This window comes from Antechinus flavipes, chromosome 5 (genome assembly GCF_016432865.1).
Source record: "Antechinus flavipes isolate AdamAnt ecotype Samford, QLD, Australia chromosome 5, AdamAnt_v2, whole genome shotgun sequence".
NCBI classification, from domain to species: domain Eukaryota; kingdom Metazoa; phylum Chordata; class Mammalia; order Dasyuromorphia; family Dasyuridae; genus Antechinus; species Antechinus flavipes.
Window position 1 is genome coordinate 129721130 of NC_067402.1, and position 27338 is coordinate 129748467.

Genomic DNA, 27338 nt, shown 5'->3' on the forward strand with positions numbered 1-27338 from the left:
AGAACAAGTCTAATCACTTTAAATATTTGAAGGCAGGTACTCTATTCAACACTCCTCCCTACCCTTCAGTCTTCTTTTCTTCCAAGTATGTCTAGCTACTTCAACTAATCCTCAAAAGTAATTCAGACTCAAAAACAAATGAGATTCATGTCTGCACTTATCCTGGGATACAGAAATTTATCATTCAAAAAATTAATATACCAAAACAAAAATGGTATTTGCCCAATCTTAAATTACATTTTTGTACTTGTTTTTTATTATATTTTCTAATTTGTTTAATTGAATAAAAATGGAAATTGAGGTTTCAGTTTAGAAAAAAATGAATAAGAAAATGATTAAGTATTTATAAGTTGCAAGTATCTAAATGAGAGGCAGCATGGTATAGTGAGTAGACAATCAGTATCAGAGTGAAGAAAAGTTGGGTTCAAGTTTAGCACCTTTGATTAGTTTGGTTATTGTCTTTCATTCTCAAAGAAGACTGAAATGGCATCACTACATTAGAGTCAAGTTAGTGTGTTCAACTGTGGCTGCTCAGATAAGTAGGAGTTCAATGCTCTGCCACAGATTGGGCATAAACATGTCTGTGAACCTCTGGGGTGGATTCTCTCATTTTACATATCTGGTGCTTCTTTTGAGCTACTTCAATTCTGCTTTGCTCATAAAGCACAGCACCTTCAATGATGAGGGCACACAAAGCTGGGTGGTCCTATCTCCCAAGTCATGCAATCAACTCAAGTTCATAAGAGATCCTAGCTGAAAGTCCAACTGAAGAAGAGGTTTTTGAATTCCATTAAGCTTCGCTTTCATACAAAAGCATCTGGGACTAATTCTATTCCAGCTGAGATTTACAAGGTGTGGGATTCATTGCTCATACAAAAGCTGACTGAAATTTTTCAGGTTATATAGCAAGAGGAGGTTATCGCCTATGAGTTCAAGGATGCCTCCATTGTCAATCTACAAACGGAAAGGAAAAAAGACTGTCCTATAACAATCATAGAATGTCTCTTAGTCATTGCTGGGCAAGATTTTTTCTAGAGTCCTGTCTAACAGGCTGATCCTTCACCTGGAAGATGGTCATCAATATGAGTCAGTAAGGCTTCAGAAGAGATTCAGGAACAGTGCTTATGGTGTTTGCTGCCCAACAACCCCAGGAGAAATGCCAGAAGCAGAACAGCACAACATTTTGATACTGTCTGTCTCAATAGATTATGGGAAATTATGTCAAAATTTGGTTACCCAGAAAAGTTCATCAGTATTACGTCAGTCTCTGATACACTGTACTAGCAATATAGCCCTATATATATATTATTTAACTTCTCACTGTTCCCAGTACACTATAAATTGTAATAGTTGTGGATTCACATTGGCAAAGAGAGTTTCCTTACCAGTAATAACCTACTACACAGAAATCATAGGTCTGGACCCCCCTCTAAAATTTCTCTCAATATTCCATAATTCTACTATTTATGTTCCATCTATTAAATATTAAGGTTAGTCTTAAGTTAATTCTGAAAAATTCATTTTCCCAAAAGATTCATTATCTGAACAGAAAAAAAAGACTACATTTATGAAATACAGAGAAAGGTCACATGTTTGTATTTCCTATAGATGAAATATGTTACTTTCTAAACTGTATATTGGGTAATTTGTAAAAATTATGAGCTATGCTTTAAGATTTAGCCAGCTCTGCTGGACATATATACAAGTTTTATGAAATTTGGTCCAAAGTTATTTAGATATTATCTATATTGTGACTCAAAGTTTTTTTTAAAAAAGATAGTTTTGAAAACAAGGGACAAGAAAGACTGATTTGCAAAGGCAATTGATAGTTTGAATGAAACAGTTAGTTAAAATCTCACAAGCTGAAGTATTGATTTTTAAAACATTTTTTTCCTTAACTGGTATATATGTTAAAATTGGAAATTCTCTGTAAATTACATGAGATTCTTCTCCATTTTTGTGATAGGCTATGTTCTGTCTACTTGGCTATCACTTATGAAAATTGTGAAATTGTTAATTAAGTTGTTTGGGGTTATTGTAATATTGAAACCTAAAATTGTTAAGGATTACTGATGTGATAGGTTGTTGGAGAAGGAAAGATGTTGCAGGGCACAGAAAGAAATAGGAGATTTTGGCTGACATCAAAAGATATAGTTCTAGGCCCCCCAAAATGGAAGGATAGAATAGAAAGAATAGACTAGGAATGGTAAGTGTGAAATAGAGTAGAAGAGTATAGAATGGAGTTTTAATAATTAATGATGGAAAAGGAAAGATCCTTAATGGAACTTGCCATTTGCAGGAAAAAGGAAACACCCCATGGGGTTGTGGCACATCCTTGGTTGGCAGGCTAAATTCTGAAAGGGATTTAGCACCCTAAAAGAATTAGCTATGAGGAGGAAAAGTAGGGTCACAAAGCATAGTGAAGTTAGGAGAGACACCATGTGGCATGGGGGAAGGGGAAAGAGAAAAATCTGTTGGCTTGGGAAAGTGAAGACTTAGCCCACCTTTCCCTCACTGGATGTGGCTGTTCCTTTGACATGAGAAAGCAAATTCACTCACTGGAGCTCACCACCCCCTCCAACTTCTGCCACTTGTCCTTGCTAGTTAAATGAAATTAATATTAATTGCTTCTGTTATTTAAAGGAATAGCTTACATTTACCTGGTGTTAATAACTGAATATTTTTATTTTTCAAGTCTGTGGCTGTTCTAAGGCAAAGTCATTTGTGATGCTATATCAAAGGTTCCACCACTTAGCAATGCAAGGAACTTCTAAGAGAAGTTTTATTAGATTTATGGTTAACTCCAAATTCTCTGAAAGTGGTTATTTCAAAATCCATTCAGCAAATTATCTAGTATTTATTAAGTACATCATGATCTCTTTGTTTAATGAATATGATCCATGGCTTTCTTGCTCTATAGGCACATGGGATAGATAGTGTAGGATTTAAAACCTGATTCGTGAAACTTGCTATGAGATGAAATCTCTTGGGATTATAACTGTTAATGCTTTGAGTTTTGAATTGGGGAATGATTATCTATTGAATTATTAAGTTAGTAACGCACCATTTGAGAGTTGAATTGGCTAAAGTAGAATTGCACTACATGACTTTGTCACCAGTGCCCTCAGACTGAGGCCCTGAAGGATCAATTTTGATGCTATAGTAATCATGCCCCTGCCTTTTTCCTCCTACAATCAGAGTAAGTGGTCAATAGAAGTCATAAGCATAGACCAAGTATGTAATATTTTGCTGGTTTTGATCTGAAAATATGTAGCCATTACATCTTATAACTAAGAAAATAAATATTTGGTCTGGCCATCTATTTGTTGTTAGATGTATTCGTCTATATGAAATAAGGTCCTTAAGACCTTATTGTAAGAGCAACTGATAAAACTGTCTGTAGGACCTATTATTTTATTCATTATTGAAACTAAAGCTGAAACATCTTTAGTTTGGAGAAGATTTTAGTGTACAGTTTTCTTAGAAGGATATAACTTATGGAATGTTATATTACATCAATGGGAAAATTTATAGAAATGTGAGTGGTTTTTAAACACCTTCAGACCAACTTCTAATCCCAGAGCTAAGCCAGTGTAACTTTTTTAGGTCTGTAACAGGCTACAAAGGGTCTTGTGAAATCTATTTTCACTGGTCTCAAGCTAGAAACCCAAGTGACTTCTAAAGGTGCCATTGAACCCCCTTCTCCTGAAACCAGTTCAGAGTTATAAGGATACTTATCAATATATATGTGTGTGTGTGTGTGTGTGTGTGTGTGTGTGTGTGTGTGTGAAGGTTATTGGCAGGAAGAGGAGGAACATGTGTTACAATTAGAAATTTCATTCCTAGCACAGCCCTATCAGAAGAATTAGTAGAGAATTCAGGGATTTATTATGTATCCTGTGTAAGGAGATCTGTGCAGGGGTTAATAGAATTTTATGAAGTAGGATGTAACAAAAAAATTAGTCAAATGTGAGGAGTTAGAAAAACAAATTATTAAAAAGAAAAAAGGTGGAATTGTGAGAAATCAAATTGGAGAAATGAATTCTCCTACATACCTAAATTAGATACCTAAAACTCACAAGGACATCAAGGAATAATCAAGGAAGGACTTCATGTTCTCCCAAAGGAATGTAAGCTCCTTAAAAGCAAGGATCATCTATGTAATGAAAGGTGGAGATTTATGTCCTGTAAATTCTGAAACGTCCATTTAATGGGGAATCAGGGATGGGAACCCATAATCAAGAAGATAGGAGAAGTCCCAAAGGTGAGATCTATATAGAAATTGAAAAATTTGGTGGAATTGTTTAGACATCCAGCCATTCTGAAGAGCAATTTGGAACTATGCTCAAAAAGTTATCAAACTGTGCATACCCTTTGATCCAGCAGTGTTTCTACTGGGCTTATACCCCAAAGAGATACTAAAGAAGGGAAAGGGACCCGTATGTGCCAAAATGTTTGTGGCAGCCCTGTTTGTAGTGGCTAGAAGCTGGAAATTGAATGGATGTCCATCAATTGGAGAATGGTTGGATAAATTGTGGTATATAAATGTTATGGAATATTATTGTTCTGTAAGGAATGACCAGCAGGATGAATACAGAGAGGACTGGCGAGACTTACATGAACTGATGCTAAGTGACATGAGCAGAATCAGGAGATAATTATATACTTCAACAACCATACTGTACGAGGATGTATTCTGATGGAAGTGGATTTCTTCGACAAAGAGATCTAACTCAGTTTCAATTGATCAAGGATGGACAGAAGCAGCTACAGCCAAAGAAAGAACACTGGAAAATGAAAGTAAACTGTTTGCATTTTTGTTTTTCTTCCCGGGTTATTTTTACCTTCTGAATCCAATTCTTCCTGTGCAACAAGAGAACTGTTCGGTTCTGCAAACATATATTGTATCTAGGATACATTGTGACATATTTAACTTGTATAGGACTACTTGCCATCTGGGAGAGGGGGTGGAGGGAGGGAGGGGAAAAGTCGGAATAGAAGTGAGTGCAAGGGATAAAGTTGTAAAAAAAAAATTACCCAAGCATGGGCTCTGTCAATAAAAAAAAAGTTATAAAGAAAAGAAAAGAAAAGAAAAAAGAAAAATTGTATCAGGACTGAAGTGAGAAGTCCTCAAATGAACACAAAAAAGAGGAGAAATTAAGTGGCATAAAAGTGAGGCCCATTCAGAAAACTAACCCCTGCCATGGTTTAGGGCTACAGTTCCTGGAAAAATCCCCTCACACAAACTGGTTTGTAATCTCCAGTCCCCTGTGCTTGTACCCTGAGGGTGGAGTAGGTTCCCCTGACAAACTGTGAGCTCTAAGACTAAAATCAGGAATAGCTGAGGCCCAAATTCAAAGTATTAAAAAACTCCACTCTGTTGCCTGTCCTTTGCCTCCCTTCACTAGAGTATCCTGGTGAAGATGATATCCCTTTGCTGCAGGAATTAAATAAGCCACTTTCTGTTCTGGCTTTGAGAAACTTCTATTTGAATTATTTTGAGTCGGTGGTTGCTGTCCCACACATTGTACATTTCTATTTAATTAAAAATTGCAACAGTAGATCAGTTTTTTTTTTCTAAGAAAAGTACCAAGTACATAACAAATTTCTTCCTTTGTAATCCACAGATATTTACCAACACATACTTTTGGGAAAAATATTGGTCAAATCAGCTGAATTCAAATCACTGAATTACAAAACATTATAAAAACTTTTTTTTTATTTCCATTAAAAATTACCCCTATCATATATGAATGTTATGGAATATTATTGTTCAGTAAGAAATGACCAACATGATGATTTCAGAAAGACCTGGAGAGACTTACACAAAGTGATGCTAAGTGAAATGAGCAGGACCAGGAGATCATTATATACTTCAACAATAATACTATATGATGATCAATTCTGATGGACGTGGCCCTCTTCAGCAATGAGATGAACCAAATCAGTTCCAATGGAGCAGTAATGAACTGAACCAGCTATGCCCAGTGAAAGAACTCTGGGAGATGATTAAGAACCATTATACTGAATTCCCAATCCCTATATTTTTGCCTGCCTGCATTTTGGATTTTCTTCACAGGCTAATTGTATAATATTTCAGAGCTGATTCTTTTTATATAGCAAAATAACGGTTTGGTCATGTATACTTATTGTGTATCTAATTTATACTTTAATATATTTAACATGTACTGGTCATCCTGCCATCTGGGGAGGGGGTAAGGGGAAGGAGGGGAAAAATTGAAACAAAAGGTTTGGCTATTGTCAATGCTGTAAAATTACCCATACATATAACTTGTAAATAAAAAGCTATGGAAAAAAAATAAAAATTACACCTATCAAATAAACATAAAAGATAAATTTGGAAGTAAAGAAATTCCATTCTTTCTAGTACCAAGAGATCTCTGGGAGAAAAAAAGAACAGAAAAAACAATCTGTATAATTTTCAAATAATATATTTTAACAGGATAATAGAGTGAAATGTCAATACTCTTGACAAAAATGATAAAATTCCAGGTTTCATAAAAATCTGGATAAAATTAATTACTATGAAAAAGCTTTACATTTAAAAAAACTGCTTCAGTTCACATTTAAATTACCTTGCTCAAAAAAGAGGTATTCTTACAACTGAGCAAAGATTCTTAAAATAACTATTCAACATTATTGTTCTATAAGAAACAATAAGCAGGATGATTTTAGAGAAGCCTGGAGAGTTACATGAACTGATGTTAAGTAAAATGAGCAGAACCAGGGATTTCACTGTATACAGCAAAGGACATGTCTCTTCTCAAAATGAAGAGATTCAGGCCAGTTCCAATGATCTTGTGATAAGAGCCATCTACACCCAGAGGGAGGACTGTGGGAACTGAATGTGGATCACTACATAGAATTTTCACTTCTTTTGTTGACGGTTTGCTTGAATTTTATTTTCTTTCTCATTTTTTTCCTTTTCCATCTGATTCTTCTTTTTTATTTTATTTTTGTGGAGGCAATTGGAGTTAAGTGACTTGTGCAGGGTCACGCAGCTAGGATGGTTAAGTATAGGAGACAAAATTTGAACTCAGGTCCTCCTGACTTCAGGGCTGGTGCTCTATCCACTGCACCACCTAGCTGCCCTTTCATGGGATTCTTCTTGTGCAGCAAAATAATTATATAAATATGTATGCCCATATTGGATACACACACACACACACACACACACACACACACACACACATATTTTTTTACCATTTTAACGTATATTAGATTACTTACCATCTAGGAGAGGGGGTGGGGGTGGGGGATTGGAACACAAGGTTTTGCATCGATCAATGGTGAAAAATTATCTTTGGATATGTTTTGAAAACAAAAAGCTTCAATAGAAAAAAAGAATTTAACCCCCCTAATTAAAAAAAAATTGTTATTCAAAAGTAAAAAGATCCCAGTCCATGGACCACAGAGATTTCCTTATTGTTTTGGGTTTGGTTTGGTTTTGGTTTTTTAAACTCTCTGAAAGTTTGCACATTTCTTAGAAGAATAGTGTGCAGTCCAAATACTCTGCTGGACTTTGAATGAACACAGAACTTAACAATGGCTAATTCCCTTCTTACTTATTTAAACATGATCCCTAGATAAACTCATTTTCTATGAATTTACTACCCCTTATGGAGTGCAGGGTTCGTTATAAACTTAACATTTTTGTCACTTTCCTCCTTAATGGTGTCTTTTTTTTTAATGTTTTTTTTTTAATTTTATTTTATTTAATGATAACTTTATATTGACAGAATCCATGCCAGGGTAATTTTAATGGTGTCTTTCTCCTGATTAATTGTGAGTTCCTCTAGGGAACTCAGCTTACATCTTTTTCTTGTTAATTGCTTAAAAAAAAAAAAAAATCACATACAAATTCAGCCTTCTGTTAGTCAGGAAGAAGTGTGTCACAGTGGAAAAGTCAAATTTCCCTGAGCCTCAGCTTTACCTAATTTATAAAATGAAAATCTTAGCCTAAGTGAAATCTAAGAATTCTTATCTATCATCTATATGAAATTAATTCTTAATCCATATGAACCTCTGGAGACATTAAAAATTACCCAAAAATCTTCTTCAAAAACTACTTTTTTTCCTCTTAGTCTTTTCCAACCAAGAAAGTTTTTCTTCAACCATTTGTGATAAATTTTTAAACCACCTCATTGATTTTCTGGTTTTTAATTACCTATGTTGTAACAATGATGAATCCTATTTTTTCACTTCAAATGTAACTGCACTATTTCTACACATTGTTTTTCAAGGAAGATATATTCTTAATTCTAAACAGCAAACTTGGAAGAAAATTACCATTTGAAAATGGTAATTTACCTGTAAAAAAAAAAAAAAAAACAGAACGATACAGCTGTAATATGAATGTCTCTTAGGGGCATCTAGTTCAATATTCTCATTTTACATATGAGGATATTAAGGCTTGAAGAGATAACATCATATTCCCAAGGTCAATCTGCAAGTTAAGTGACATTTTCCATGATTATTTATTTCCCCATGCTTGGAATGCTCTCCCTCCCTATCTCAAGGAGGGCTTCCTGACTTCCTTCAAGTCTCCGTAAAGTCTCATATTCTACAAGAAGCCTTTTTTCAGTCCTCAGAATCTTAACTGTTTTTTTCTTCTAAGATCAGCCCCAATTTCTCCTGTCCTTAGTTCATTTGTGCAGAGTAGTTTGTGTGTTTTCTCTCCCAAAAGAGTATGAGCTCCTTGAGGATGGTGACTGTATTTAGCCTTTCTTTGTATCCCCAATATTTAGCTTAGTACCCAGCACATAGGAAGTTCTTAAATATAACTTCGTTGACTGAAGTTAAGAGAAAGGACTTGAACTTAAGATGTTTTTAGTCCAAGGCTCTTTCTAGCTTAAGGAGCTAGAGGCAGCTTAAAGTCTAGGTGGAAAAGTAAAACCTAGCACCCAGGAAACATTCCATCCTATTAGCTACTTACCTATCTGGGTCCAAAAATAAATTAAGTTGAGATTTTAAATAATAGTGGGGCACATAAAATACTTAGCTTTGGCATACACAAACAATAAAAAACACAATTAGGAGTAAAAATGTGAACATTAGAACAAGATGTCTCTTCAACAATCAGGACCAGAAATTCTAATACTTGATCATTACTAATGGATAATAGGACAAGTACTATTACATAATTGAGTTATTTTTTTCAGTATCCAACTCTATTTTACCTACCTTGATACAGATTTTTCTTTTTCTTTCTTTTTTTTTTAAACAGGCACCACTTTGCTTTATGGAACAAAATAAGCATCAGAAAAGTGGCTGTAAAACAAATTGCAATGTGTCTTCACAGTGATTCCAATATAACAGCAAAGATATGCTAGAAGATATGAAAATTCTCATACAGATCAAATTTAAAACTTTTAGCAAAAAGGAAGATAGAATTAAGCCCCCCAAAGAACTGAGTTTTGTTTTGCCTGAGAGTATTGTTATGCAGCATCTTCCAATTCTAAATCTTTCCTTTGGAGTTGGCCATGTCACTGGCTTTCACCTTTGGATGAATGTTTTTGTGCTTAGGTATCAACTAGACTTATAATTGAATTGACACTGAAAATTATTGTCTTAAATCCTAAATTAAAAGTCTCATCAAACAAATGAGTTATTTTCTCTAAATCAATGAGCTCATTAAAAATGAAACATAGACATGTCCTAAAAAAAATAGTTGTCTTTAATCTTACAACCAAAGACAACTTAGTTAAGCTCAGGATATTAGTAAAGAGATATGGATGGTCTTCACTTTCCCCATTCCCACTTTTATGTTCTTATTCTTACAAATTTATGCCTCAAAAACTCTTTATCTTTTTAAGCCACTGAAATCCTACTCACTCTTCAAAACCTAACTCAAATGCCACCTTCTCTAAATAACCTTTCCAGATTTTCCCTGATAGGAAATTTCTTCTTAGAAAATCAATCTGATTTTTCATTCAAACATTTATTAGGCACTTAATGCATGCAATGCATTGTGCTGGAAATCAGGAAAGATACTTAGTTGATACCCTCAAGGAATTTAAAAATCTAATGATCACATAAAACTTTAATTGTGTTTCTCTTATGCAATTTTGTATTGATTGTTTGTATATATACTCCTCCTATTATACTATATGCTCTTATTAATCTTTTCATCTCTATCAGAGTCTTTTAGCACAATAGTTTCTACACAATTAATATCAGCTAGATGAATGAGTGAATGAATGAAAATGATATTCAAAATTTAATAAAATGTGTTTGAGAAATTATGCTATAAGAGGTCTTCTCTGAAAAAGATCTAAGCTGCAGTCACTTCTAAGTAATGCTAATTAGGAGCAAATCATTTGACCTAGCTGTGCCCCAATCTCCTTATCTATAAAATGAAAGTAATTTCTAAATTATGTACCTCATAGGAGTACTGTGAACAATGACTGTAAGACATTATAAACAAATGACAAATTATTCCTTGTTATAGGAAAAGAATTCTCATTTGTATAAGATTTAATATGATAGACTCTTGAGTTACTTTCCAAAAAAACGTTAAGCATTACTAATATATAGATCACTTTAATAATCAAAATACAAATACAAACATTATTATAAAGTTGCAGCTCCACAATAAGCAGTTAATTGTTTCTATTATGATGTTATAAACATTCTAAGAAGGGAATTATTACTTCAAAGTGGGAAGAATGAAAAGAAGACTTCACAGAGAAGATGCTATTTGAAACAAACCTTAAAGAATGGATAGAATTATTTCAGAGTTTGATTCTTTTTGTACAGCAAAATAACGGTTTGGTCATGTATACTTATTTTGTATTTAATTTATACTTTAATATATTTAACATGTATTGGTCATCCTGCCATCTAGTGGAGGGAGTGGGGGAAAGGAGGGGAAAAATTGGAAAAAAAGGTTTGGCAATTGTCAATGCTGTAAAATTACCCATGCATATAACTTGTAAATAAAAAGCTATTTTTAAAAAATGGATAGAATTTTAACAGTCCCAAATATGAAACTGGTGTAAATAAATCATAAAAGTAGAAGAATGCAATGTGTTCAGAGAATAACTAATCCAGTTTAACTGGATTATAGGATAAATGAAAGGAAACAATAGGACATAAGGCAGGTAGTGTATTTAGGTTGAAATATACCTTGAATTAACACAGTTTATATTGTGAATATAATTTATATTATATTGTGAAGAAAAAAAGGCCCTATTTAGGCTTGGGGAATCCCAAGAATTCCTTCATAGATAATAACTGTGTGACTATGGACAAATCACTTAACCTCTCTTCAGAACCTCAATTTCCTCAGCTGTAAAATGAAGATAGTAAAATACATTACACAATAGGCCCAAAGTCAAGGAAAATCTGAGCTCAAATCTAGCCCCTAAAATTACTAGATGTGTAACTCTGGGCAAATCATTTAATCTCTGGCTGTTTCAGTTTCTTCAACTTGAAAATGGGGATAATAATAGCACCTACATTTCAGGGTGGTTATAAAGATCAAAGGAGATAATCTGTGTAAAGGCACAGTGCCTGGAACATAATATGCAGTTAATAAATGTTTCCTTCCTTCCTTCACAGCTTTGTTTTGGCAAAATGACTTTATAAACCTTAATATATCAATATTAGTTGTCAGAATATTAGTTCTGAGCATGCTGACTGCCATGCTCAGAAGTTTTTACTTTATTCATAAAGTAACAGAGTTTTTGAATAGGGTTGAAGACTAGAAGATGGGAGGTAGGTTTAAAGTCTATCTGTTGTCCAATAGAGTATCTCAACTAATTTTGTGGCAGTGGGACTGAAAGGGGAAATAAATGCAAGAAATATTGAGCAGTCAAGCTTTCAGACTTCTTAAAGTTTATAAAAGATTAATTACTGTGAAAACTTCTTAAAATTTATTTTAAAAATTACACTATGAAAATCATGTTTAAACAAAGTTTCTTTATTAAAAAAAAAAAAAAAGACCATCCTGGGATTTCTCACTCCCTTTCTGGACAGAAAAATATACTCTGTCTGTATATAAATAAAATTATTAGAAATGTATAATATTTTCCACCAAATAATTTTAATGATGGGAAAAATGAAGGGAAAGGAAACAAATGTTTATATAAGATTCACTATGTGCTAAACACTTTCTACAAATATTTTCTCATTTGGTTTTTACAAACTGTTATCCAAATTTTATAGTTAGGGAAACTGAAGCAAACAAAGTTACCTAGGAGCATACAATGACCAAGTATTTGAGGCTGAATTTGAATTCAGGTCTTTTTGATTCCAAATGCAGCTCTACATATGCACATTATCAGCTCACTATAATGTATAATTTAATTTATTTATAATTATACCTTTAGTATACAATTTAATTAAATAACTTTAAGTCACAATTATCCTATTATATATCCTAGGTAGATGAGTGGCAGAGTAGAAAGGGTACTAGGCTTAGAATAAAGAACATAAGAAATTGAAATCCTGCCTTAGATACTGATTAGCTATATGATCCTGGATTAGACATTAATGATTATTTGCCTCAGTTTTCTCATCTATAAAATAAGAATAATAATAGCATCAGGGTTCTTGTGAGGAAAGAATGAGATATCTGCAAAATACTTTGATAACAAATGCTAAATGATAATTTCAGTGTATAAATTGCTAAAGTACATCTTAAAAACAAGTCTCCAGAATTATTTAAATTATTAAATTATTTAAAGAGTTATAAAACCATTTTAAGTTATTTGGTATAAAAATAACAAAATTGTACATTTTTAAAAATTATGTATTACACAAATTATATGCTTAATTCCTACAACTGTTCAGATAAAGATAAAAAGACTACTGCTAAGATACTATTAGGAAAAAGACACACCGTTTTCCAGAGCTAAAGCCAGGCAACTGAGCTGTTCACTGAGCTTGATATAACAACAATCCTTTGCGAACTGAGCCCCTGAGCTCCAGCAATCACCAACAGGCCCAGACACGAAGTCTTGCCATGAATGGACTTTTGTCAGTAGACAACCTAGCCTCACTGTTGATGGTATGCCTCGCTACTGTTGCTACTGTCTGATTCTTTGTCTAGCCACAAATATATACGTCAAAGTTCAACCACACTAGTCACCCCACTAGGGGACAGTTCGGCACAAGTCATCCCCCTCATTGCTTACAAATCATTTTCCTCACTTTGAAATTTAAGTTCTGTTTGATTCCTGATTCTCAAGTCTCTGGTCTATTCTGGCTCCAGACATCCACAGATTTGAGGCCAGTTTGATCAGGGTGATAATCAAAACAACTGTGCTATGAAGTCAGTTTTATTACTGTAGGGGTTTTTTGGAGCCAAAACTACTGTTTTTCTTATTTAAAAAAAGTCCTATTTGATTCTTCCTACCTACAATTAATTTTCTGTCCTGATATAAAGTCAACCTCTAGGGTTATTTTGCTGCTCTTGAAAAAAAGATGACATGTAAAAAAAGTTCCACATTAAAAAAAAAAAAAATTTGTTAAAAGCTTAGTCTACCATATTTTCAGTAAAACATAAAACCATATTAACAAACTACCTCCATCTAAGCATAGGGCCAGTATGCCACAAGCCTAAACACATGCTGTAGTGTTTAACATCAAAGTTAAAGTATGAAAGCTGACTTTTGTATTCTGTTGGCCTTTTTCTCCCTTCTTTTAAGCTCATTTTTCATTGCAAGATTCAAGAACTCCTGTAAAAGAACAGTTATCTCTGTATTATCTAAAGCAGGGGATGTTGGGAATTTTCCCATCTTTAAGCTCCCTATTTTAATTGGCATGTTCAATGAAAATACATCAATTCCCTGAAGAAGGAATACAGGGAAAGAAGGAGTATAGTGCAATTAAAGAAAAGTTATGAGAAAATGAAATACACGCATGTATTTGTATTTTTATACACCATACACACACTACAATACAATACATCAAATAGACCAGTGAAGCTCTTAATTTTCTGCATTGCCATTGCTTTGAAGAAGAAAAGTTTCTATAAGGTTTTATAAAACTTAGAGATTACATTTTTTTGCCACAAAATTTGACCTAGAAATGTAAAAATAAAAATGTTGGATTCCAAAATGGCAAAGAATATAAACAAAAAAAGAAACACTATAGGCAATATACCAGGCAGGGAGAGTTTCAAAGAAAACTGATATTTTTAGCATATTTTCATAATCTAGAAATTGTAGAGTTAGTCCTATTCTGAGCAAGAATCCTAGACAAGGGTATTTGTCAGCCAAGCAGTGCTTGTAAAGCAATGTAGAGATAATGTTTTCAATTTCCCAGAGAGGCCCTCATACATGCGTCACATTTACCATTTCCTAAAAAAAGCTCTTTTAAGAAAGCAGGCTCTCAGGAGACTATTTGCTTTCCTTCTCTGTCACAAGAAAAGAACCACCACCAGGGGACCTGTAAACAGTAAAATTGTCCATGTTAAAAAAAAAAAAAAAAATGGGTAAAGGATTTCTCTCTCTTCCCAAGGGATTTCTATCTCTTTCCATACCGTTTTTGATAGTAACAGTACTAGGAAGTTAATTGGCCCTTTGGCACTGAGGATTGAATAGCCTGACCTTTAAAAACCTTTTCCAAAAAGGGGAAAAAATTAAATTTTAATTTAATTAATAAACTTTTTGGACAGTTTTCCCAATAGTTTCTCTATTTCTCATTTGAATGTAAGGGGAAAAAAAGAAATGGTCTCCAGTTCCTCCTATAGCATTTATGAAAAATAAAACTATTTAAATCTCAAAAATGCAAAGCATCAATATTTGACCTTGCCCTTATAGAGAAGTCCTCAAATAGGTGATCATGGGATCTAAGGCTAGAAGGGCCCTTAAAGATAAGTTCAAATAAATTGACTTTATAGACAATAAACGGTTTACTCAAGATCACACTAAAGGGCAAAGTTGGCTCCACAACCCCAAGTTTTCAGACTACATATATCTCATGACCCTTTTTATTTCACAAGGCCCCACAATGTCTGCCAGAAATGGACAATCTTATTACTAAAATAAATAAATAAAAATAACACCAGCAAAGTTGCTCAGAGGTAGCCAGGTGACAGAGTAGATAGAATAGCAGGCCTGAGTTCAAATACAGCCTCTTTCTAGCTGTATGATTCTTTATAAGTCACTTCATCCTATTTGTCTCAGTATCCTCATCTGTAAAAATGAACTAGAGAAGGGAGCCACTCCAGTAACTCTGCCAAGAAAACCTCAAAGGGACTCACAAAGAGTCTGCAATGACAAACAACTGTACAACTCAAGTCGATAGAGCCCTGGAGCCTGGAATCAGGAAGAGCTGAGTTCAAATTGGACTTCAGACACTCAATAGCTGGGAAATGCCAACAAGCCACTTGAGCTCTGTATGCTTTAATTCACTGGAGAAGGAAATAGCAAACCAGTCCAGTATCTTTGCCAAGAAGTGCCCATGAAAAGCATTGGCATGCTATGAACCACATGGGTCAGGAAGAGTCTGATAGAACTTCAAAACAACACCATTGTTAAAAAGCTATTCCCAAGCCTAAAACAACAGCTAGGGACACACAATAGGTACTTAATAAATGCTTGTTGATGGGCGGAACCGAAATGTACCAATACTTTTTTTTTTAGTTTTTTTTCCCTAGATATATTTTTTAAAATATATTTTTATTGACAGAACCCATGCCCAGAGTAATTTTTTACAACATTATCCCTTGCACTCACTTCTGTTCCGATTTTTCCCCTCCCTCCCCTCCCCGATATGGTAAGCAGTTCTATACATGTTAAATATGTCACAGTATATCTTAGATACAGAAGGTAGAAATAACCTGGGAAGAAAAACAAAAATGCAATCAGTTTACATTCATTTCCCAGTGTTCTTTCTCTGGATGTAGCTGCTTCTGTTCATCCTTGATCAATTGAAATTGAATTAGCAGTCTTTATAGAAGAGATCCACTTCCATCAGAATACATCCTCAAACAGTATCATTGTTGAGGTATATAATGATCTCTTGGTTCTGCTTATTTCACTTAGCATCAGTTCATGTAAGTCTCTCCAAGCCTCTCTGTATTCATCCTGCTGATCATTCCTTACAGAACAATAATATTTCATAACATTCATATACCACAATTTACCCAACCATTCTCCAATTGATGGGCATCCATTCATTTTCCAGTTTCTAGCCACTACAAACAGGGCTGCCACAAACATTTTGGCACATACAGGTCCCTTTCCCTTCTTTAGTATCTCTTTGGGGTATAAGCCCAGGAGTAAGTACCAATAATTTTCACCTTTTGGTCCTACCCTTTGTAACAATAAAGAATAAGTTCTATCCTTTTAGCTGACAATCCTTCAAATATGAAAACCATTATCATGTTCTCTTCCCCCTTTGTATTCCTCAAGCTAATCATGTCCAATTCTTTCAATCAATTCTCTGTTACATAGTTTAAGAATAGTAGAAATAAATTTACTTTCAAATCTTTTGTTTTGTTTTATAACTGGCTTCTCTCCCTATTTCTTTTTTCATAGAGAAAATGCCATCTTATTAGCTCATATATTGGCTTCCAAACACAGGTGAAACTATTCCTTTGTTACATTGATATAGCACCAGGCACTTTCTATTATAATCCTTGAGATCCCAAGAAGTGAGAAACCCACTAAAAAACTGCCAGAACTATTTAGTGAAAATGGCTAGTAGTATGATAATAGATCTTTCATGTATATTCTCTACATAAGTTCCACATAACAACATTCTAGGTCACAAACCTAGAAAGAACTGCCCTGGGCAGTCAAAACCATTAGGTCTTTGATTCAAAAACTCTCTAAATCTGTATATTTTCCCAAAATGTCACATTCCTGTTTTTTCTCCTAAAATTAGATATCCATTCACTCCATTTTATCTTCAATTCTGATGCCAAATTAATTTTCCTAAAGAGCAAATTCAACCATTCTCCACATTCAATAAATTTCAGTGGCCAATAAGTGTCTGGAGCAAGACTAAATATCTTGCTCTATCTATCCACTGTTACACATCTCCATGCCTAAAATCCAACCTTTTTGGATTTGGAAATTAACTCTCTGAGACATTAAGTGATTTGTCCAGAGTCACAATGACAGCAAGTAGCAAAGTCAACTCAAAACATCTTCTGAAATAGAAACCTTAGTTCTTGAGCCCTATACAATATATGAGGGCCAAAAGCCCTACTGGTTCTAACTGAAAATAAGTTTCTTTACATATTTATTTTTACATATTTATTACATAAAAATAATAAGCACCCACTATGTGGGAGGCAATTTACCAAGTTCTCTGGGTACAAATACAAAAATAAAACCACTCCTGTGCTCAAGGAGCTTACATTCCTAGTTAGCATTAAGTAATGTTATTACATATTTAGGCCCCCAAAACTATAATAGAGCTTTTAATACAAAAGAAAGAAATGTATGTCTAAATTTTTTTTTTGGCCCCACAAGTTCACAGATCACTATACTGATACAAAATCCACAAGTATTACAGAAATCTCAGAATTCTCAGACTGCTAGTAATCAATAGAGAATTTATTAAAAAAAAAAAAAAAAAAAAACCAACCCTAATCGTGGAGGTATAAACCACAGTAGACATCAAGCCAGATTTTCAGTGTTTTCTAAAATACAACTCATGTTTTCGAGATATTTCTGTTACTGTGCTTTTAAGGACTTGCTGGCTAGTTTTCTATTTTATTCTACCATTACAAACCCTGAGATTTGAAAGTCAGGACACATTTCTTTCATACGTGGAATTATTGCATCGTGTTCCAGGCTAAAATTCAGACAACTTTTTAAGATTGACCTCAATGATAGATTAAGTTCCCTCAACAATCTCAGGTCTGGTTTAAAATAAAAAGTTCTGGACACAAATAATAAGGGAAAGTTTAAAATTTCTTTAAAATTTCCCATTAAGAGTACTGTAAATTTCAGATTTCCTGTCTTTATTTTTGTTCCTTCTACATCTGCTTTAGAGATCTGATGCTTCATTCATACTCCCTAACTTGATGAAAAGCAACCGACAAACCTTGTCAAAAGAAAGTTAGAAAATCACCACCCCATTCAGCAGTCTAATTTTAAGGTCAAAAGCCAGTTAGGCGTAAACAACTTTCATGCAGTTGCTCTGGCAGTAACAGCGACTCACATTCGAGCAGATAGTGCTTCGAAATTGACAAAGTACTTAACAACCACCTCCGAGGACTTCAAAAAGGGGTGGGGGCAGGGCAAGCAGTTCTGCTCCCAAGCCATCACCAGGCCCACCCACCACCCCGTTTAAGGCTGCTTTTTCTGGACGTGAAGCTTTATTCTCCGACGCCTCGGCAAGCCCGTTTTCCCCCCTCCCTCTTCAGTTTCTGGCAATATCTTCAGGCCCTCAGTCTCCCGGAGTAAAACTACAACCCGGCATCACAACAGCACGTATCATGCCCCAGCATTCTGAAAGAGGTCCAACTGGGTGGTGGAGCCTGGGCAACAGAAGTGACTTCTCTTTCCGAAACTCTGTTCCCTTTGGGATTTAAAAGGAACAAAGTGGGGGAAAGAGTAAGTGTGGTGACGAACTAGAAGAAGAAATCTGGACGCCCCGGGACCAACCTGCATTGGAGGAAGGGGGAAGGGGCAGGAAGGGAAGGGAACTGAGTCCCATCCTCTCCCCTTCTCCAGTCTCCTACTCAAGGGAAAGTTGCAAACTCTAGGGAGTAACTGCTGCAGTTTGCACGCAGCAGGGCATGGGCATGTGCAGGGGCAGAAGGATCGTCTGGGAGGATTCTCCGTCTACAGAACCGACCCTCTCTTACTGCCCCCTTCCTCAGAGTCCTCTCCGGAGGAAAGTACCAAGTTCTCAGAAATAACTATTTGTGGCTGCATTCACGCAGCAGGGAGGAGGGCCACTTGCAGAGGGAGGTTGCTTTGGGCCTGGCACCTTCTGGTGCGGGATGAGGCGGGAGGGAGCCCAACGGCTCCTTTCCTATCTTTCCCACCCCCGCACGTACGTGGCTCCCACGAGCTCCACTCCCCCGCCTCCTCCCAGGCCGCCAGCCCCTAACCCTGACTTCTCTCTGCGCCGGGAACTTCTACTCTCTGGAGGCTACGGGAGAAGCTGGGGAAAGGCCACCCCGGGGGCAGTCCTCAGCCCCAAGGAACCCCACGAGGCACTACCCGCGTGGACGCCGAATCCCGCGGGCGGTAGGACCCTGGGGGAGCCGCCGCGGGGCTCATTCCCAGGCTCCTCACCCCACCCCCCACCTCCGGGGGATCCCCTAGCACCCCCTCTCCCATTACCCGCGCGCGGCCACTCTTCCCCTCCCCCCTAGCCCACGGGGGCAACGGGGGAAGGAGCGAGGGCCCCGGCACGAGTTGCACCAACTTCGGCGAGCGGGCCTGGGACGCCGGGCTCCCGCCTCCTACCTGTGCTCAGGTTGTCGTTGATTTTCAAGGGCACCCGCAGGATGTAGACAAGGAAGAGCATGATGAAGAACCACACGGTCCATAGATAAGTCCACGACCACACGATGCAGGACTTGAGCTGCTCCAGGAACCCCGGCCCCGCTTCAGCCATGTTTTCTGTCTCGCTCACCGGGGCTTTTTTTTTTTTTTTTCTTAAAGTCAAGAGTTGCTCCTGGTCCTGCCGCCGCCGCTCTCAGCTGCTGCCGCCGCGGCCTCTCCGCACGGGCCGCCCGGTTGATTCATGGGCCGACCCGGGCCCGGCCTGCCCTGCGAGAGCGCGACGAGCGAGTGAGGCAGGAGCGCGGGCGCTGGGCTCCCCCGAAGCCGCCCGCGCTGCCCCGGCCCAAGCTTCTCCACCCTCGCGGCTCCTTCCCCCTTCGGGATCCCAGCCTCCCCCCCCCCCCCCACCTCCCGCGCCTCCTTCTTCCCCTCCTCCCCCTCCTCCCCCTCCCTCTGCCGAGGTCACTAAGCAGCGGCCGTGCCCCCTTCCCTCTTCTCTTTAATTGTTAGGACAATCAGAGTTACCCAGACCCAAGTGCCCCTTCTTAAAGGAAAAACTGCGCCGCGAAAAGGGACTGGCGGAAAACCCCGCCCGGGGAGCAGCTCCCCCTCCCCGCCTCAGGCTCCTCACTTCTCCGGGGTCACGGAGCCCGGGGTCTGGGGCAGCCCGGACGCCGACCCCTGCTCTCAGCCATGTTTCTAAAGCTTGCAACACTCCGTGTTATAAAGGAAACCAACCACAGAGTCCAACCTTCTTCCCATGGAGACACATAATTACACATAGGTTCTTGGGACCCCCTCTGTGTGTAGACACAGGCAGATAGGGCACAAAATATTAGGATTACAAAGGAAACCAACTATATAGAAATACAGGGATTAACATTCATATAGAGGCAAATAATGTCTTCTTTATATATGTATACATACATATAGACACACAGGTTATCCCAAAAAGTATAAAATAAATAGGATTACAAAGGAACCAATTATACAGAAATGTAGTGATCAATATTTATAGAGATTTAAAATTTTCACATACATACACATACATGTATATAAACACATCAGGAATGCCTTGTGTATGTGTACATGTGTACATATGTATTTAGAGATAGAAAAAAGCATAAAAAATATCAGATTATAAAGGAAACCACACATATATGTATGTGTATGTGAGCATTGTATATATACATATATAATGATCAACATGTGTGTTTATGTATATACACATACTTTTGGACCACTGCATATTTGCATATGTTTCAAAAAACAAAATACATAAGATTGCAAAGGAAACTAATTGTATAGAAATAGTCATCAATATATTTAAATATATAATATACTATTGGGACATCCTACACATGTATTTGTTGATCCCTGCATTTATATATTACGGACTAGTTTCATCTGTAATGCCATGGACTTCATACCTTTTGACATCTAGTATATGCATATGAAGATCTACTTTTCTTTACATTTGTGAGTTTCAGGAGAGTCTACAAATGACTATCTTTTATCTCTCCATATTTAATTGGCTCACTGTTTTCCAAATTGTACACTTACTTTATATTCTTTATATCAATAGTTTCCAGAATTAGCTTTATAGTACATTAGAATTGACTCACTTTCCCTGAACTTCAAAGCTAAACTAATTCAGAATGACTATATTGGAGGCAATCTGGCATAAATAAGACAAACTCAGCCAGAAATATTTTTATTTTTGTTTTTGTTTACTTTGGAGTTTTTTTGTTGGCAGTTTTGAGTCATGCAAGTTTTTTGACACCCTTTTCTTCCCTCCTCTCAAAAAAACAAAAACAAAAACAAAAACAACAACAAATATAGATATTATTTTTTCTTCTAATTTCTATATCACTGATTAGACATCTCATACTTTCTTTCCTAGGTCAAAGCGGCTCTTTCAAAATAAAAATTTTGGAGCAGCTGAGTAGCACAGTAGATAGAGAAGCAGATCTGAGTTCAAATAACATCTCAGATACTTGGTGTTTACTAGTTGTCCTGGGCAAGTCATTTAACCACATTACCTCACATAAAATAAAACCCAAGTATTCCTTGCATTCCAAAGTGTGGATTTGCCTCATTAGGCTATAAGCCTGCTACTTTTATCCATTAAGCCAATTATGAGCTTTCACTTATGCCTATGAGGTACAACAGTAGACAGAACATTGAATATTGAATGAGAAAGAACCAAATGTAAATTCTACCTATCACACATTAGCTATATGACTCTGGGCAAATCAATTAGTTTTTATTTGCTTCAATGACCTCCTTTGTAAAATGGGAATAATAATAACACCTACTTCCCAGGATTGTTGTGAGGGTCAAATAAGATAAAATTTCTAAAGTGCCTATATAAATTCTAGATATTATAATTTTTATTATGTCTCCTGCCTTAAAGCATTGCTACATCTGCTAATATTTTTTTTAAATCTTGGTCTTTTAAGTTGTCATCATGAATCTCTATAATTCATTGTTTAGGTTCTGAGAGCTTAGATTGCAATTGTTGTCTATTCTAGTTAGAAACAGTTAAGGTCTTACCCTCCCAGATTAATATTTTTGTGATGGTAAATTAGGTCATCTTTTATCTCAATTCCCACCTACCCCTTAGTCATTAAAAGGGGATTGCCTCGAACAAACAGAGGCCTGGAAGAGGCCTTGATTTAGAAAGGCCAAGGCCACCCATTGTATTCCAGGCATGCTGTCCCTTTGACCTATGTCTTGCTACTAGACTTGTTTAATTTTGGAAGGGAAAATGGGGCTGACGACTCTGCACAACTCTGTTTCACTTAATTCCATTTCAATGAAAAGTCGAGAGCACCCTCCTGATATTGATCTTTGCAAAGGAAGTACAAACAACCATCGATATCTGGTAAAAAAAAAAAAAGTGGTCTCCTCATTTCTTCCAACTAACATTCAAGATATTAGGTCACTTAAAATTCCAGAGGGAATATTTCATTGTCAATTTTATTTATTTCTTTTTCATTTTACTTACAGTAAAATAAGATGTTCTATGCTTCCCTCATGCCATGAGCTTTTGTTAATATAGTAGTTTGATGAATCTGTGATCTCATCAACATGGATATTTCCTTTATTAATGCAGATTGCTACCCATATCTCCCAATGTTTAAAGAGTTATGCTCTTTAATACATACAAACAAGCTTTTACCTGTCTTGAGAATGTAAGATTGTATATTTTTTAAAATATACAATTGAAAAAAGAGGTAGGCTAGTCAATTATTGATAGAGATAACAAATAATTATTTATAAGTCCCACTGGAATCCATATAACATACAAAGTGGATCCTGTGCAGAAAATCTTTGGAAAAATATGGACAAGAATCCTACAGGATGAAAAGTTGTATCCCTAGTGTCTGGCAGGCAGCCAGGTGGCAAAGTAGATAGACTCAGGAAAACTCATCTTCCTGAGTTCAAATCTGACCTCAGATACTTACTAAGTGTGTGATTCTGGGCAAGTTAGTTAACTCTGCCTCAATTTTCTAATCTGTAAAATGAACTGGAGAAGGAAATGCAAACCACTCCAATCTCTTTGGCAAGAAAACCCCAAATGATATCACAAAGAGTGGGACAAAACTGAAACAAGTGAACAACATCAACAAAGTACCTGGCAATCAATTTGGCAGTTTAAGATTTCTTAAGCAACTATTATGTATTAAACTTTAAGGATACAAAGAAAGGCAAAACACTATCCTTGGGATCAAGAAATTCTATTATAATAGAAGAGCTTACATTCATTTCATCATCAAACAATCAAAAGCAGTTATTACTTGTTTTCATGATTATTGGACTGAAGCTCCCAGAAGGTAGTATCTTTTGCATTTGAATCCCCCATTCTTAGAACCCATCCTAGTACACAGTAGGTGCTTAAGAAATACCCATTAGGATTATTTCAAACAGGATTCTTTGGTCAATGCTGAAACTACTGCTACATCCTAAATATATCTACCATGGCCCTCTCCACCTCTCTTTGCGTAATCCAGATGGATGTTTCCTTAGATTTCAGTGTTCAAAATTCACAAATCTCTCTCTCTCTCTCTCTCTCTCTCTCTCTCTCTCTCTCTCTCTCTCTCTCTCTTTCTCTCTCTCTCTCTCTCAAATGATTGGTCTTTTACTAGGAAGCAGCTTGGTACCCTTAAAATAGTTCTGCAACATTTCCCAAATAAAATGTAGCCTGATTTGTTTCTCTTGTATCAACTAAATAGACAAGCCAACCAACCATATGGTGACATAGTTTCTACAATACACATCTTTTAAAAAACTTATAGTTCTTTATGGATTATTAACATGATCTTCTCTTGGTAATCATGGTCTCACCAAGGGAGACTCTTAATATTTTGAAGCTTAAAAGGATCTACAAGCAAGAGTACCTGGAGGACCTCACCACCTATAACAGTAAGTCTGTGAATAGATTTCAGGAGACTCTAAACATCTGTAGGAAAAAAAAATATACACACACACACACACACACACACATATATATATATACATATATATACATATACATACATATACAATACAGATATATTTAATGTAAATGATTTCCATTATAATCTAATTTATTTGATTTTCTTCACATTATACTGAGAAGGAGTCCTCAAAATTCACCAGACTGCCAAAAGGGTCCATGACACAAGAAAAGTTAAGAATCCCTTATCTGAAGGAAATCTTTCTCCATCTATAAAACAATAGGATTTGAGGCATCTTTGGCAATACTTCCATTTGAGATATTGCCTGCAAATAGTTATTGCAAAAAGTTAGCTCTATGCTTGCATTTATCAAGAAATATGACATGCTCTTAACATATACATGAGAAATATATACAAGAAAAACTCTATATTAAGAAAAACTGATATGGCTGCTTCTTGTTCTACCAAATGAAATGCTTTCAATATGGGTATAACTTACAGTCCATACACCTTTGAATCAATTGTATAACTGTTCAGATATGGTCAGCTGAAGAGTCATTGACAAAAGCCTGCTTTCTACCTTCTAATATTTTCACCTATTAATACCTTCAATTTGCATATAGATCATTCTCATAAAGATTTCATAAGATAAAAAAGTAAATATATGGATCAGTAATTATTGATGTTCTCCCTATTGCCTTTATTAAGTATTAATATTATCCATAATTTCTCCATCTTTTTTGTTATCTTCCTCTCCTTTGTCTTATAAAAGATCTATCAAATACTTGCAAGATTGTGTTATCTCCAACATAGATTTCTTCATATATCTGATCCAGTATTTCTTATTCATCTTAAGTGCTTTTTTAAAATCCTTCATAAAGCAAGATCAGAGATAAGGTATTAATGTCCAAATATGATGGTCTGTCACTGATGAGAAAAATATCTCATTATAAAAACATTGATAGACATATTCCATTTTATTTCTATTAGGTGCCCTGCTAATTTCATCTACTAATGCTTTTAGAATTCTGTGTCTTGGCTGAGACTCAATGCTAAGCTCTCTATAGATTTGTCTTCCACTACTTTTCACTCTTTTATGAAGTGATACTACTCATAGTCTTCTTCAACATATTTTACAGCTGTGTAGGATTTTGAAACTTATGTTAACTTTGCATGCAGTCTTTCTCAGCTTGGCAAAGAGATCAAATGTTTTCTGGCTTAGGTATTCCTCCTTAGGAGGAATTTTATAACTATTCAATTTTGTAGGAAATGGTGATAATTGAGATCAGTATCTTTTTCTCTATTTGGGTATGAGGAATCAGTGTCATTCCCCAGTTTGGATTAATACTAGGTCCTTGAATGAATGCCTTGAAGCTAGAGCTCTTGTTTTCAGCATCTTTTCATCCTTTTCCTGTCTTCTGATTTGATGTTGAATTTGTCTTTTGTTTTAATCAATAATTTGTACACAAATGGCCAATCAGGCAATTAATAGTCATTTATTAAGTACTTTCCACGTGCACTAGATTGAGAGTTAAAAACTAGGATTCAAATCTTATCTTTACCATTTAATATCGGGGTGATCTTTGGTAGGTCTCTTTCAGCTTCAATTTTCTTAAGTGAGAATTGGACTAAAAAACCTTAAAGATTTCTTCTGACCCGAGGCCTGGTACTCCATGTACCACCTGTGTGCCCTGATAAAAACCACACAGGATGTAATTTCATGTTACGGAGGAGCAACATGGGCATTGGCCACTAAGATGAGTAGGAAAAGCCAAGTTCTAGAAATAGTATTTGAAGTGAGCTTTAGAAACTTGGTTTTTACGAGGTGGAGTTGAGGAGAAAGCTTTTTGGAGACATAAGAGTCAGCCTATGCAAAAGCGCAAAGATGGGAGGTGAAAAGTTATGTGTGAGAAACTTCAACAAGGGCAGATTAGTTGGACAGTTGAGTACAAAAAGGGGCCGAATATAAATTTTGATTGTTGTTGCTATTTGATCTTCATTTTTGAAGAGAACCATGATTCAGTGAGCAAGGGCTGTGCAAAGCCACCAGCCTCATTCCTCCTGAGCCATTTGGGGCCATTGGCCAGAGGGAGATCAGAATGCCTAGAGATGGCCCTGGATGCAGTGAGAGATCTTGCCTTTTTGAGCTAAGGATTTTAATAGGTCTCAGTGTGACAGAGGCAATGCCCATTCAGTGATTAAGGATAGGTAAGAAATGAGGCAGAGAATGCCCTTTTTTTGTATACAAGAAAAAAAAATCAATCTGGGAAGGGAGAACCCCTCAGGGTTTCTGACCAAAACAAAAAACAGTTACTGTTAACACTCACTCACTATGAGCCATCAGGACCCAATCAATGACTAAATGGAATTTGACCTCAGACCAATTGTACAAGAACGGGAGTAATAAAAATTTTGGTTAGAAAAGTAGACGGGGAGCAGCTAGGTTGCCCAGTGTTTAGAGTACCAGCCCTGAAGTCAGGAGGACCTAAGTTCAAATCTGGACTCAGATTACCACTTCCTAGCTGTGTGACCCTGGGCAAATAATTTGATCCCAATTGCTTCAGCAAGGGAAAAAAAAAAAAAAAAGATTGACTGGAATGATATCGAAAATGGCTTTCACTGCTAAACAGGGGTGTTTGTATTTATTCCCAGAGGAAACAGGGAATGCTTTGAAAACAGAAGTAACATGATATTGTTCAGTTCTTCCAATAATCTAATTTATTGGTTGTTATTCAGAGTACTTTCAACTAAGTTAATGCTTGAAGGTGTCTAATCCTCTTATTAGTATCTACTGATCCTTTTCTCCACCAGTCACTATGAAAGCAAAAAGCCCTGAATAGAATGATAGCAAGTTTTTAAATTTTTATGTTTTATACTTAAAGAATTTATTATCTAGTAGGCAGTTTACAGTTGAGCCTCTCATTACTTACTAGCTTGGGTCTTATAGTACAGACTCAGTCATTCATATCACAACAGAACACAAAACTCTTGTAACCTGACAGAAAACAGATAAAGCTTAGAGGGATACAAGTTCATTTTTATACCATGAAAAGGAATATGGATAGGACCTTGTATAAGAATGTTATGATAAAAATTTCTTTTCTTGAACCTCCTTTTCTTTTGGTTGTTCTGAATCTTAATGTATAATTTGCTACATTGAAACAAGTGATTAAAAGCATGTAAGAAGATGTAGAATACATACTGTTGGACATGGTCAATGCATTGATTAATTTTGTAGAACTTTTTTTTTCTTTCTTTTTAGACCTTCTTAAAAGGGATGACTCACTGTAAGATATGAGAGAAAAAAAATTTTGGAAATGAATACAATATAAAAACAAAGTGTATCAACAAAACTTAGACATTTTAAAATGTATGTAGGAATATTCTAATGATATTTATTTCCTCATCTGTGGTAAACCAATTGATTTTTGCATCTAGTAATCCTTCTAGA

The 27338-nt window shown here is 36.0% G+C and overlaps 1 protein-coding gene across 4 annotated transcripts in view; it reads right to left on the reverse strand.

Moving 5' to 3' along the window:
• The window catches only part of ST7 (suppression of tumorigenicity 7), a 288256-nt gene extending 261148 nt beyond the window's left edge, over nucleotides 1-27108 (reverse strand). The window contains exons 1-2 of one of the 4 annotated variants that reach the window (XM_052001658.1): nucleotides 27090-27108; nucleotides 19407-19712 (exon numbers count right to left, since the gene is read on the reverse strand). In XM_052001658.1, the coding sequence (XP_051857618.1) occupies nucleotides 19407-19557 (151 nt within the window). In that variant the 5' untranslated portion in view covers nucleotides 19558-19712; nucleotides 27090-27108. Of the gene's footprint in view, nucleotides 1-19406; nucleotides 19820-19970; nucleotides 20041-20076; nucleotides 20143-27089 lie in introns of those variants that run through there. The other 3 variants (XM_052001656.1, XM_052001657.1, XM_052001659.1) reach the window with 3 other exon arrangements.
• Between the last annotated feature and the right edge of the window lie 230 nt (nucleotides 27109-27338).